This window comes from Pelodiscus sinensis, chromosome 14, assembly GCF_049634645.1.
Source record: "Pelodiscus sinensis isolate JC-2024 chromosome 14, ASM4963464v1, whole genome shotgun sequence".
Taxonomy (NCBI): Eukaryota; Metazoa; Chordata; order Testudines; family Trionychidae; genus Pelodiscus; species Pelodiscus sinensis.
The window spans coordinates 43,602,939-43,617,236 of record NC_134724.1 but is presented as its reverse complement, the minus strand read 5'-3'; the positions used below and the strand labels follow the sequence as shown (position 1 = coordinate 43,617,236).

The window sequence follows — 14,298 nt, the reverse complement described above, 5'->3', positions numbered from 1 at the left end:
CCACAGAGATGTACTTTTTGAAATCTTCTCAGGTTTTACAGTGATCCCAGCGGATGTTGAAATATCACTTTGGGGATTCAGTTCTCTGCAGATGGTACAGGCAGTCCATGATTTCATAGGGTAGCCAAATTTTCAGGGTGCTGAGCTCCCATAGCTGTCCTCCCTCCTCTGAGAATATGGCAGGTTCTCTGCACCTCTGAAGGTCAGAGCATTCACTGGAGTCACTTGTTATATGGCGCTCCTACTAACGTGGAATACAACAGTGTCCTCTCTACAATGAATCAATCTTTTATCTGCCTCCTTCTGGGAGGACCCCCCTGCCCACATTTTTCCTCTTTCACACAGAAAGCACGAGAAACATTGTACCATGTCGTTCTTTTTGCAGGAGAGAGGCCTTTTGAATGCAGCTGGCAAGAATGCAACAAGAAGTTTGCCCGCTCTGATGAGCTGGCTCGGCACTACCGTACTCACACTGGAGAGAAGAAGTTTGGCTGCCCGCTCTGTGAGAAGCGCTTCATGCGCAGCGATCATCTGACGAAGCATGCCCGTCGCCATGCCAACTTCCACCCCAGTATGCTCAAGAGGCGGAGTGGCAGCAACTCCAGAACAGGGTCTGTCAGTGACTATAGCCGTTCGGACGCATCGAGCCCTACCATCAGCCCTGCCAGCTCCCCGTAAACCTACCTGCACTAGATGTCAGCACTTTGCCTCTGACACTTCTTGTGGAGTTGAATTTGTGTTGCACACGGTTTTAAAACTGTCGCTTGTTTTGTTATGGTTTTTTTTAATCAGTAAGTAGCTGCCTCTCAGTACAACTTCAAAACAAAAACTTCACCTCGTCAAACAGGTGGCTGGTCTAACCTCATGGACAGATGGATCTTAATATCTCACTTAGTGACTCCTGCTGCCTCAATATTTCAACATTTCATGTTTTACAGCTATACGCAGATACTCTTGTTTTTATACATATAGATATTATATAACCTAGAAAACCTTAAAACCCCATCCGTAATTCACCTCAGGTTTTCCAAGCAGTTCTGAGAGATCGGATTGCACAACACAAGCAAACCTACAGTTTTACAATTCACTTGTGTTGAACTTTATATTCCCCCTCTTCTTTCTCAGGGATGCTATTTATATTACACAATAAATACAATGAAGACATACCTTTACCACAATCTTACTTGGTAAATATATTTGCACTCGGAAGCATTTTGTTAAGATTTTTTTTCTCACACACTGGGGGAAAACACAAACAAACTAGTACTGGAAGTTAGTGCCGGGCCCTTTTCTTGCTTTATTTCAATGACATACTACCTTTTGAGGCTGCCCTCTTTTTCATCCAGCTGCCCTTTGCTACAGAAAGCAAACAATCCTTTTATTTGTCACTGCAGATGCTCCAAAAACCAGCTTCCTGTGGCAAAAATCTTCCTGTCCAAGTTGGATACATTTTTCTGTGAAAAGATTTCTTAACGAGATGCCTTAATCAAATAATCTAAACACAAGGAAACACATTTACACTGGGTAACAGCATTACTAGCAAGGGGGTATGGAATTTTGGAGGCATTTTGTCGTCTCTCTCCCTAAGTTATAAGCTCTCCCTTCACTGTCTATAGAATATGGGACCAACAAAATGTTAAAGCAAGCCACGTTGACTTGAACAACTTTCTTTCCCCTTTTTATTCTTTTTAAAGAACTGAGAAAATATTGTAACTGAACCAGTGCCCAGCAAGGTACTTACCTACTGTACCTCTGAATATTAAGATAAAGAAATTGCTTAAGACAAGGTTTCTATTCATTGTTGCATCATAGCTAGTCATGGATAAAAGGAGACATGTTTTTTTTAAAGTGTTACAAAAATGGTGCTTTAGTTCAAAAATATTTCATGCTTTTCTTTCACCCATAGAGCAGCATTTTATAAAGCACTGTTCCCTACATGTATGAGACATTGCATATTAAAAAGGGGAGTTTGATTTTTTTATTCATTTTTAATACTAGGCTACTTTATCAGGTATTTCTGCGCTTTACAAATGGTATATCATATAGCAAAGGACCAGAGTACTGTGATGTCACAGAAACCTCATTGTCAGAAAATATACTTTGTTTGGATTGGTTGGTTCAGATGGTGCATATTAAAAAAATCAGGTGCTTTTGGTTTTGGATTTTTTCACATTACTGTAAAGAATACATGCAGTCAAGTGTAGCACAATAAAAAGACACTCAATATACCACATCTGCTGTTTGATATAAAGTGAATGCCTCCACATTCCAAAGGAGTCTTGATCCATATCTTACTTGCTGCTTTGCATTCATCCAATTTTACTAGTTGTTAAAAAAATTGTACTGTATATCAACTGTGAGAGGTTATTACATTATAGATTTGTAAGTAATTTCATAGGTACTTGCATACCATTTACATTGTTGATAATACCAAATGCTCTTTCAGTTGCATGATTGATAACTACTTAAACATAGGTTAAAGTGCAGATAGTTCAGTATTTTTCTGTATATTTGTTTCAAACTTCACCTTTATAAAAACTTTTTTTTTTATCGAATTGTAAAACCACACAAGGCTGGGCATTCTGTTGAAAATGATGGATGGAAAAAGCCTTTAGATAGAAGTCTGTTTATTTTTTAACTTTTTTAACTTTTAACACTGTCAGTTTAGGGAAAGCCATGTTCATTTACTTCCCTAGTTACAACTGTTGTCATCTGTACTGATAAAATACACAATGTTGATGTTTTGATTCAGTTCAGGTATCAGGAATTCACTTAATAGTTTTTGCAGCTCATGAAAGTGCTTTTGTGCTGTAGTTAGTAAAGGGGCAATAAAGGAAACCACCTGATAATTGTATAGGGCAGTTATGCCTAGGACACACACTTTTAAAACAGTTGCTTGGGTATAAAAATTACTTCTCTCATCATGAATAAATCTAACTATAGGGATAGTGATACAGAAAATAAAACCGAAGGGGAAAGGGTGATTACAAAGTATTCTTCAAAAAACATGATGGCTTTTATGTTATAGGTTTAAATTGGGTGGGTATGCTTTATCATCTCCAAAGAGAACGTGATTTTCTTTTTAGTTTTGTTGCATATGCAGAATGCAATTCCACTGCACTATTTAGTACGTAGTGACACCGATTTAAAATAAATGCAAGCTGACAGGGTATAACTTTTCAGTATGAATTAATGTAATTCAGATAGAGATGTGGATTAGTTTATAAATCAAATGCTTAGACAGTCTGTCTATAGTAAAAGTTTGTTCCTATTGCTTTAGTAGCAATGGAAGAGGATAGTAAAAATGTTCAGAATAAATTTTTCAAACAAACTATCTTTTAACTCCATGTTCCCAAAAGGATTTAGATTCATTCTGTAAAGTTATATAGAGGCAAAAATATGGAATGCAAGCTGTTCTCAATGAAATTCCAACTCAACAAAGTCCTCTCATGAGAAAAAAGCCATGAGACCAATTTTTATTCTTAATTTTGGGGAAGTATAAAGAAAATAAAACCTGCATCAAACCTTCAAAACTTTTGAATGTCTTCCACCTCAGAGATAACATTTTGTCATGAATATTCAGATGTCATATGTTAAGTAGCAGCTATGGTTTCAAAACCTACATAAATGCTTTTTACTAATGCCAGTTTAACAGCGACCCACACTAGTGCTTCTGTTATTGGATCAGCAAACCGATTCAGAGATATAGTGAAGAATCCCTTCCCCACAATCGAGTCCATTGCTTGTTTTATAACTGAATCTGAACAGCAGCACCTTTCTCTGGATTCTCTTGGCTAACGAGACGGTCTGAGTTTTTCTAGCGATTTTCCAGAAGCAGAAGTGGCATCAGTATCATAAGACTCCATTCTCATGCCTCAATTTTTGCAGATTCAAGTATTCTAGACTGTTCAGATAAAGCATTTGAAATGGTGATGCTTTTCCAAACTATCCAACATGCTGACTTAAAAACTGTCTCTCATTATTACACCCAATACTGCACATTCAAGCGAAAAATTCTGCCCACTCTTCCGAGTCAAATGCATATATCTTTTCTTCCAAGCACAGAGACCCGATATGGCTGGTCCTGAACAATGAAATTGCCTTGAGATTTTAATGTTTTGATTTTACTCAAGAATAAATTCATTAATACAGGTTGAACCTCTAGTCTGGCACTCTCTGGTTCGGAAACATCCATAGTCTGGAATGATTTTAGTTTGCCGGTTGTCCACTTAGCATGGGTGTAGCCAAATTTCCCATGAACTTTATTTACAGCCACAGTCCTGGCTGTCAGTGCTCTGTGGTGTTAATTAGCTCTAATTTACCCTTAATTGTCCTCTAACATCTCAGTAAGCAATGGAAGTGTTGGGAATGCTGCTAGACAATAATGACCTGCAAATGGTCCAGCAAATTGTCTGGTTCAGCACCAATTAGGTTCACAGGGTGCCAGATTAGAGAGATTCTACCTCCAGCAGCAAGCAACAAAACCCTTAGGATTTATTTATGGTTGTCCACAGTCCAGGTCCTAGCTCCTTTTGCACTTGTTAAACTGAAGTGCCGGCATGTATACTGAAAACAATCATTTAGTTTTTCTTGGAAATTCTAAAGGTTGCCGTTCTCCTTTAAACACGCATTAAACTAAACTTAAGTCTGAGTTATATTTAACTGTAAATTACACACAGTTTGATATAAACTCTGCTTTAGATTTGATCAACATTAAGAAGTTAATTTTGTTGTCCATCTGGAACTTGCATGATTTGAGGACAGTAATGTGCTCCCTTCATTTATTTCTACTCAGATACTTTTACATATACAAATTATTCTAGTCAACAGAAAATTGCAATAGGATCCATTGGACATAGTTTAACTTCCTTTTGTCCAAAACCCAAAGTGCTTTAATGGTCATAAAACTTCAGTGTCCTGTTCTGCTTCCTAGAAAGGAATCCAGTATGTGACACACTAAGTAGCTGTGCTGTGTCGTATGAGGTGCCCCCATCCTTAAAGTCTGCAAACTAGTTCACTCCTAGTTTTTAGAGCATTTATTTGTTTACATTGTGTAATGGTAAAGGTATATATTTATAACAACAAAAGCCTATGTTTGATAGGAACACCTAATTTCTGTATGAAATGACATGTTTTCTATATGTACCCTACCTTCTTTACCATATTATTACTTGCAATAAATTCTAGCCCTGCAACCTTCTGTACTGCTTTAAAACCTTGTATTGAGAAGGTCAGTGCTTTTTTATATGTTTTATACAGCCTGTATAAAATCAGGTGTTGGAAACGGCCATGTGAGTAGCTCACCAAGTCCTCATTTAATTTCATCCCTGGCTTTCTTTGTACAGTCAGAGTATCTGATGTGAGTTTTGTACTGTGCGAATTGTGTTATGTTTCTGGGAACATGGTTTATGAACAAAGAATAAGGAAAATAGACTCTTTGTATTTAAAGCTTGCCTTCTCATAGTAACTTGCTTTGCTAATTTCAACTAGTGATGCCCACAAACGGACTTCCTGGTGCTCTGTTACTCCTGTATTGCCTCATGTTTGTATATATAGATGCTCATGTGTAGAATGACAATGAGCAGTATAATGTCTTTCTATATTTTTAAGCATTGGGGATGGCTATATAACCAACAGGTGGAAGAGTCCATGACTGAGTAGTGTTTACCTCCCAAAAACAAAAAATATAGAGTGCAAGAAACCATAGTCGAGGGAATGCCAACAGAGCAATGCTAGGCATCCATTTTGTTACAACTAGTGATGAGTCTGACCCCAAATCCTTCGGACTTCAGGGGAGTTTGAATCTCCACCTCAACCTTTGGGGCTTACTCCCATCTTTAGTTACAAGTACAATTAGTTGTGTATGTACATTGTGTGCGTGTGTGTATCGCGTGTGTAAGCTTCTATGCGCACACACATTTATAGACCTATTTTTCACTTTTGGTGAAATTTGATGTTATAAACATCATTTTTACCTGGACAGTTTTATCAACAGCATTTCAGTGCTTTCCTGGGTCACTTTTTACCTTTCTAAATCACTACATTGAAGTATTACAGTTGTACAGTTATAGGCTGATCTATTCTTGCTCTGCTGTAACTTTTTATGTATTTTGTACTGCATAGAATATATATTGTAACAATGTCCTAAGCAAAAATAAAATAAAAGAAATAAAATAAAAAACACAGTTGTAAAATACCATCTTAACTTGTATGCATGGTTAATGACATTTACATTTTAAATAAAATTTATAATTAAATTTGTTTTGTTATGTCTGTCATTTTATTTCCTGGAGCATTAGAGTAAAGGTATAAATACAGCTGCTAGGAATTTTTTCTCCTAACCTGAAATATTTTTTGTCCAGCTGAGAAGTAATTAAGGGAAAGTTTATGTATCTAAACAATGGCACCAACAAAAACACCTTAGTGGAAGCAGAGATTTGATATATAAGCTCGTTTTGCCTTTAACTGGAATTTTATGATTGCAGAGTCAAATCCTGAAGTCTTTACTGAAGATTTACATTCCCAATAATCCCATTGGCTTTCTTTTTGTTCACTTTTGACCTGCGCCTGCCGTCACCAGGTGTGGATGCATGTGAGGGAGGAGCAGCAGAGCAAGAGCAGCTGGCTTCAGCGGTGTTACTGAGCATTTTTGGTCCATAAAGTATAAACGGCTGGCTAGCAATAGCCTCGATGAGAATAATTAAAATTCAAATTTTAAGGCCCGATCTATTCAAGAGCACTTCAATTCCCTGCTTACCACCATCCTTTCTATGACCTGCCCTCGGGGGGAAGAAAAGCTTTCCCAAGTCCAGCAGAGCTCTTGTAAATCAAATAACCAAGTACACATGGCCCATTGCCTTGAAAATCCTTCTACAATGCAGAAACCTTGAAATACATATTTTAAAAATATAGTTTCAGAAATGCACCATCACCGATTATAAACAGAAACGTGCATGCTAATTCTGAGGAAATATAATGATTGTAAAATGTGCTGCATGTGCAGCGTTAGACAGTCAAGTGCATCCATTTCCACCTTATCTAACTATCTAGTTTAGAGTGTGTCTGTGTGTCTTTGTCTGCCAGTCCATTTATTTAAGACCTTCTTCTAAATGGTAAGAGCTAGGACCACCAAATTTGGTCTGTAGCTTCCTCTTCTCCTTACAACTTAAAGCAAGCTCAGGGTTTGGTTGTGCCAAGACAACAGGAAGCCCCAGGAAAAGGGCTGTTGTCCATAACAGGCGAAGGGAGGGGTTGCTGTTCGGAGGGACATGATTTGACAGTGGCCACTGGGGGAAGCGAGCCCATAGAGGAGAGCTATCCTGCAGTGTCTCCACTGGGGGCAGCTGTACCAACAAGGGAGCGGCCAGCTCCACCATCTTGACTGCCAGCACACCAAGTAAGTAGCCTCCCTACCCTAAACTCTTTGCCCCCTCCTGACCCTTCAGCACAGCGCAGGGAGGAGGGGGAGGCCTCTGGCAGGGGGGCAGGGTATGGGGAGAGAAAAATAATTCTAGCAGACGGGGGGATTGGGAGAAGGGGAGAAAAAATACCTGTGATGGCCGGAGGTGGGGCGAAGGAGATCTGGAGGGAGAGAAAAGACCTGTACTGGATCCCCGCTGCCCTTCAGCTCCTCCTCACTCTTGCGCACGCTCCCACACTGCCAGCCCCCTGCCATGGCTGGGCAACTCTGGGTAAGTCCACTGTTTGAATAACACGGGAGTAGATGAGTAGCTTTTCTTCAGACTTGAAGTGGGATGAAATAAAAGCCCAAATTCCCTAGCATCATTTCTTGGGAAAGCGATAAGCTCCTGAAAATACGAGTTTAAGTGCTTTCTCATCCATAAATACTAAGTTGCTATCTCAATGCTATAATGGTAAATATCTACACACCCAGACACCCACACATTTAAATGTGTATGTTAACACATTCTAATCTACTGAAGAAATTGCTGTTGGCAGGTGGATAAATGGTATCTGCCATGCCTGTGATTCAACACTTGGCCATTAAATGTTTATAACCTTCTAAGGTTACCTGCAATTGCATCTCTAAGCCCTGGTCTACACTAGGTAGTTATTTTGAAATAACCCTCCTTTGGTCAATTTATAAGTGGCACATCCACACTACCAAGCCAGTTATTTCGAAATAACGGGCTGGTTATTTCAAAATCTGTATGCCTGCTTTCCTCAGGGAATAACACTAATTTCAAAATAGCATTAGTGTAGATGCTCCAGTGTCTGGGTGTGGCCTTCATAAGCTGGTATTTTCAAATACCAGATCATGGTATGTTTGCTAACAGGTGTAGAGCACAACTGAAGGAAGCTCAGCTTTGCCATATTCCAGTTAAACAGGGGAGACAGATGTGCCTGCCCACAGTGAGTCTGCATGTACAGGAAGGCATTAATGGGCTTCTTGAGCAATATTTCAAACACAGGAGGGGAGTCTGGATGTCAAATAACTGAGAGACAGGTGGTAGCAGAAGAGGTGGAGAAGCATGGGAGAGAGAGGGAGAGAGAGAAACACATTTCTTGGGAGCAAAGATAGGGCTCACTGAACAGAGGTTGGACTAAATAAATCACACTCTAAAATGTAATCGTCTCATCATAATTGTAAGTGAAGGATCAACCTGCTGTACTGACTGGCGACGACAGGAGGCAAATTTATTCTTTTAGCTCTCGCGGGCTAGAGTGAAGGGTCCTCTGGCAAGAGGGGAGGGGTATCAAGACTGAGCTAAGAGAAGCCCTTACTGTGGTTCTGCTGTGCCCCTTGCTGAGTTAACATATGTTCTCTTTGTGTCACTGACTAAACCTACCTGACTGAGCATGTGTGGACCTGAGCCATCCCGAGGAAAACTCCCAAGCATGTCAAACGAAGCAAGTCAGAAGCAGTTGTTCTCCAGCTCAGTGTGCCTGTTACAAGCCCTCGGGCAGGATCTACATCCAGGTGACTTCCCTTCTGCACTTGATGTGCATTTCTTAATGGAAGCAAGCCTGCCACCTGCGGGCAGGAAGGAAACAAAGCCAGGCTGTCTCTACTGCATGTACTGCACGGACTGTTTTACCTCTCTGTTCCTTAGAAGAACAATAAGGCATCGGATGAAGTGGGTTTTACCCATGAAAGCTCATGATACGATATATTTTTGTTAGTCTCTAAGGTGTCACAGAACTTCTCCTTGTTTTTAAAGTTACAGACTAACACGGCTACCCCGATAAGGCTAGTGACGATGAATAAATATAGCAACAAGAGAGATTTGAAAGGGATGATGTGGCAGGGAGCAAGATGCCTCTGATGGTGACATTTTGCACAGGCTGGAGAGTACAGCATGTCATTCCTCAGTAAACGGGATCTTGTCTCTTTAAGAAGTGAGTGTTTTCAGTTTCCCAGGCTCTTCCTATTGCAGAGCCAACTCACAAAGTGAGTCATTTCTGAAAGATCCTGGAGACAAAACAGACACAAACCATAACAAAATACAACAGCAACGGGAAGAGAGAAATTCCTCTCCTCCCTCTCCCCCTGCTCCACACACTGTACACCAGCAATCCGAACATACCAAAACCTTCCCAGAGGAGGAGAGACAAGAAATAGATAAACAACTATTTGGCTCACGTTCTGAGTCTCTTTGGGGCAAGAAGATTGTTACCTATCGTGAGAGTTTGCTAGCTTTTTATTTGTAAACATCAAAGTCTCTGGATTTTCCCCTGCGGCTTTGTTTTTTCCTCAGCAAGTCAGCTGGATATTTGGAAGTCCTGCTTATTTGCGACAATACTTCCACCCTCTTCCCTTCTCCTTCCCCTCCCCTCCATGGGCCGCCTGCAACCTCACTTTAATATCCCATATTTAAAAGCCTGCCTCTCAACCACCATCTCTAGCCAAGACTTCAGTGCCCAGACTCAAAACCCTAATTAAAGAAGGTTTCCTGTGCCAAATGCTGAATCACCACAGATCAGTCCACAACAGAGTATATCTTCCTGTCTTTGTGTTAAATGTCCCCCATTTTATCCCATGCATTTCTATACTCATCATAGCAACTTTGATGCTTCCAACATTGAGGATAACAGAGGCATTTTATACATAAGGGGGACATAGCATATATCTAAGTTATCTAGCCTCATAGGAATAAGAGTCAGTTTTCAGTCATATGTTCAAGTATGAGATCCCTAATCTACCTTCATAGAGCGATGTCAGTTATACACACAGAGAGAAAGGTACGGGGTCAATCATTCTACTCTCCTGGGGGTGGAAAGGTTGCCCCAGCACAGCTTATGGGCAGATGTAACCCTTGCATCTTTGGGACCAGATATCAGGATGATTTGTCCCTTCAAGCACTGCTGAACATTTGCTCTCAAAGGCGGATGCACTAAACAGCGGCTATGTGGAAGCAGGAGTAAAGTAAAATCTCAGCAGACTCTGGGCATATGCACCTTGTGGGACACAGGACTGGATGAACAAAACAAGAATGGCTAGTGACTTCCCTCTGAAGAACTCCATTGGATATTTTTGGGCCCCACCTGTCCCCATCCAGGAGAGAGAATTAATGCAGAAGGGAAAAAGGAAGGAAATAAAGCTGGTTCTAAATCTCAGAAAAGAACAATTTGTATTCTCTGCAAAATCACTATGATTAAAGAGAGCTAAAAAGGGAAATTACATTTCAGGAGTAAAAATATGGTATAATAGTCTGTAAAAATTGTATGTTATATTGTGTTTGCTAAGCTAAAGAGTTTCCACAAGACATCACTTCATGACTTAACTATTATTAACTATCAACTATGGAAAGGCAGAAGAGCCACACTGAAAATAAATCTCAGCTCCATCTTTGAATGTGTAGAGTGCTCATCTGCAGTGCTATTGCTGGTGTACCTCATACTCTAACTCCGCACTGTAGAGCAGTGGTGCGCAACCTGTGGGTCATGACCCCCATGGTGGTCACGGATGTATTTCCGGGGGATTGCGGCACTTAGAATCAGCCGGCCAGGGGCTGGGCCCGGCAGTTGGTGTCCCCCGCGATGCTGGGGTCGCAGATCAAAAAAAGGTTGCACACCATTGCTGTAGAGGATTGGCCCTGACTTCCAGAACACCTGGCAGAAATCTCCAGATCCATATGGCAATTTATTCACTAGAGAAAAGAGACTACTAAGCCCCCCGCCCAATAAAAAATCCCAAGTTACATAATGTAATAATGTAATCACCAACCAGGAGTCTTTTTCAACCACAAGGAAATTCCTTCACAATGCCTGGCTTCTCTGGGTGATGGAGTTAAGCAATGAGAATGCTTAAATACATTTTAAAACACCAATTCGGAGCCTTCAAATAATCTGTTTTGGTCTGAGGCCTATTGAAGAATAGAAAAAAAATATTAAACAAGTGGGGATTGAAGGGGAATCTTAGTGAAAACCAAACAAACTCTTGGACTGAGAAGTTAAAGCCTGATGGAACACAGTGTGCTCTAGTAATAGGATTAAACTCTTATTGTACTGATAATAATGAACTCGATTTATGCCTCTCAGTATGCCCCTTGGCCTTATGTTATATTTGGTATTATCAACATTAACACAGACTTTGCTAGCAGAAGAGAAAAGGAGGAATCTCTGTCTATGATCTCTGAGCCCTAACCCCACTTCTCTTCTCTTTCTGTCTTGATTTCCCAGGTCACGCTTTCATTCAGGTCACAAGCCTCCTCCTGGTTGGTGCTATGTCCATATCATTTGTCTGCAGAGCATCTAGCACTACCTAACTGAACAACTTCTGTCAGCCAGGAGAAGACATCATGAACCTTGCTAACAAGCTCCAAACCAAAACATTTTAATTGCCTATTAACATAAATAAAGATTTTTTTCCAGAATAGGAGTCACAACATTTTTACACTGATGCTAGTTTATAAATTCCGGACATTACCGGAATAGTTGCAAGATTTATCAGGTCAAATAGGAGAATGTCAGTGGTGTAATGTAAAACCCTTCTCAAATTAAAGATGCAATCACAGCCTAGGAGCACTTATGAAAAACCATCTTTGAGACTTCTCAAGCTTCTTCTTGAAGAGTTGCGTGACAATTCCATGTTAGAATTGGATCAGTCATTTACTGTACCAAAATAGAGTTTTGTGAACAATCAAAATGGAGTCCACGGACTGTGACCCTAAACTCCTGATTGTTATTACATCAGCCACAAGAGCTTCTGTGTCTGGGCTGTGTCAGCCAGAACCAGACCAAACCAACCTTTCCTGCCAGAGAATGCGCTGAAAGTTCCATCTCCTCAGAACTTCCCCACCAAAGAATCGATAAAAGGTTCTGTGCAGCAGCAGCTGAGTGTTGTCCATCCTAGTGTGCTGTGTCTCGGGTCTGTGTTTGCCTGCTGCAGCGAGCCAGTGTTAGGGACAACGTGCGTGGTGGGGGTTGGCTCTTCAGGCTGCTTCGCCAAAGGCCGTGGAGAATATCATCTGCTCTGCATCAAAGGAGAAGTCCACTTACCACCTGCACCCTGGTATAGGACATCATCCCAGAGGGCTTCTCTCCCCGGGGACTTTCACCACACGCTAGATCGCCTCAGTTTTCCTCCCTGACAGCTTTACATTAGCCCAAAGGTTGACGGCCCCAGCAGCACACCACCTGCGCCCATTCCTATCTTCTTTCTCTTTTTCTGACCATTTGGGATAGTTTGGGCCTGGGCTTTTATGCTCCATAAGATACAGATAAAGGTGGGCCTAACATCTCTCTGGGACAGGGGTTACCTTTCCATCAGTCCCAGTTCTATTCTCCTTGCTGCCTACTCCCCTGAAGTAACAACTGTGTCACTGATCAGACAGAAAATACCTCTTTGCAAAACCCTCTGCTGCAGGATCTGTTTATTTCTAAGCAGATAGAAAGTTAATTGTATTAGTTGAAAGGGTTTAATGAAACAACTGGTGTAATAGTTACTTGCCATCTATTTCTGCTTCCCATCCCCTAATAAATAGTGTTCTGGATTTTGTTTTAAATTGCAGCTATATCCCTAATGAGTTTTTGGAGCTATCAGTCCTGGCCCCAAGTAAATAGTATACGGTTTGATACAAAACAAATGAGGTGGATGCTATGTGTGATTTCTATTTGCATTCAATTGTCTTTGATAATAAAACGTTAAATCTCAGTTGTCCTGTAAACTTTTAAAACTCAGATTTTCAAGATACTCCTTTGAGCACTAATAAAACCCTTGTCTCTGTGATAGTTTCTTAACAGCAATAATCAAGGGCAGAGCTGAGATACAGGTTTCCCAGGAATGAGATATAAAAGCCTGTCTCTAAATGGTTCAAAATCTGATCAGCTATGCAGTAACTAAAAAGCCATCAGATAATGATAGATTTCAGCGGGCTATGAGAAATGAGTTTGGTAGACTCTGTCCAATTCTCAGACAACAGGTTGTTACACTACAAAACCCACCACATTTTCCCCTTCCTGGGTACTTCACAGATAGGGAAAGGGCTTAATGGGCATAGGGGTGAAAGTAACTTACATTTCTTACAGGTACTTTCCTACCAGAACCAATCCCTCGGGGGGGGGGGGGGATGCACCTCAGGGCAGGAAGGGGTGTTGTGGTACAACAGCACCTGTAAGAAATGTAAGTGTGAGGTGGTGGTGGAAGGCTCAGGGTAGATGATTGGGGTGTGTGCGGGGCTGCAGGAATCAAGGCAGGGGCTTGGAACATTGGGGGCACAGGAATCAGGGTTGGGGTGCATAAGGGGCAAAGGGTTGGGGTGTGCGGGGTGCAGGAGACAGGGTAGGAGGTTGGGTGTGGGGGGAATGTGTGGGGAGCTCTGGACCAGGTTAAGTTACTTGGCTGGGATCAGGCCTCTGCAGCCAGGCAGCTGCAGCTGGACGGGGGTCAAGCCAGGATTGCCATGGCTGATTCTGCCTCCCTGCCTACTCCCACCACGGCAGGAGTCGTACCAGAGCCAGGCCACTGAGGCCAGATGGGGGCCTCCTCCAGCCCCTCTCACAGCCAGATGGAGGCCAGACCACAAGGCCCATCCTAGGATTGGGGCTAGGGCTGGACCCCCACACCAACCAGACAGGGGCCGATTCTGCCCCATCCCCTTGCTTTTTTCAAGAGCCCACCTTGCCAAAGCAGCACACCAGGGCAACCCCCCTGACTTTTACCTCTGGTGGGCATAAAGACTTCACTAGAACTTCCTTTTGTAGGTCCTTCCAGATGAGGGAATTGTGGAGTTAGTTTGCATGATCACAAGTGGCCTGTGTTGCACCTATTCTGTGTACAACGAAAATGGAGGACTGGCCTCTTTCAAGGCGGACACCACCTTTATCCCTCCCAAG

The 14,298-nt window shown here is 41.6% G+C and overlaps 1 protein-coding gene across 1 annotated transcript in view; it reads left to right on the top strand.

Annotated features, from left to right (window-relative positions):
- KLF13 (KLF transcription factor 13) overlaps nucleotides 1–6,261 on the top strand; it is a 54,875-nt gene extending 48,614 nt beyond the window's left edge. Inside the window, exon 2 of the mRNA XM_014580474.3 lies at nucleotides 386–6,261. Coding sequence (XP_014435960.2) covers nucleotides 386–678 — 293 coding nt within the window. The 3' untranslated portion in view covers nucleotides 679–6,261. The remainder of the gene's footprint in view (nucleotides 1–385) is intronic.
- The last annotated feature ends 8,037 nt before the right edge of the window (nucleotides 6,262–14,298 follow it).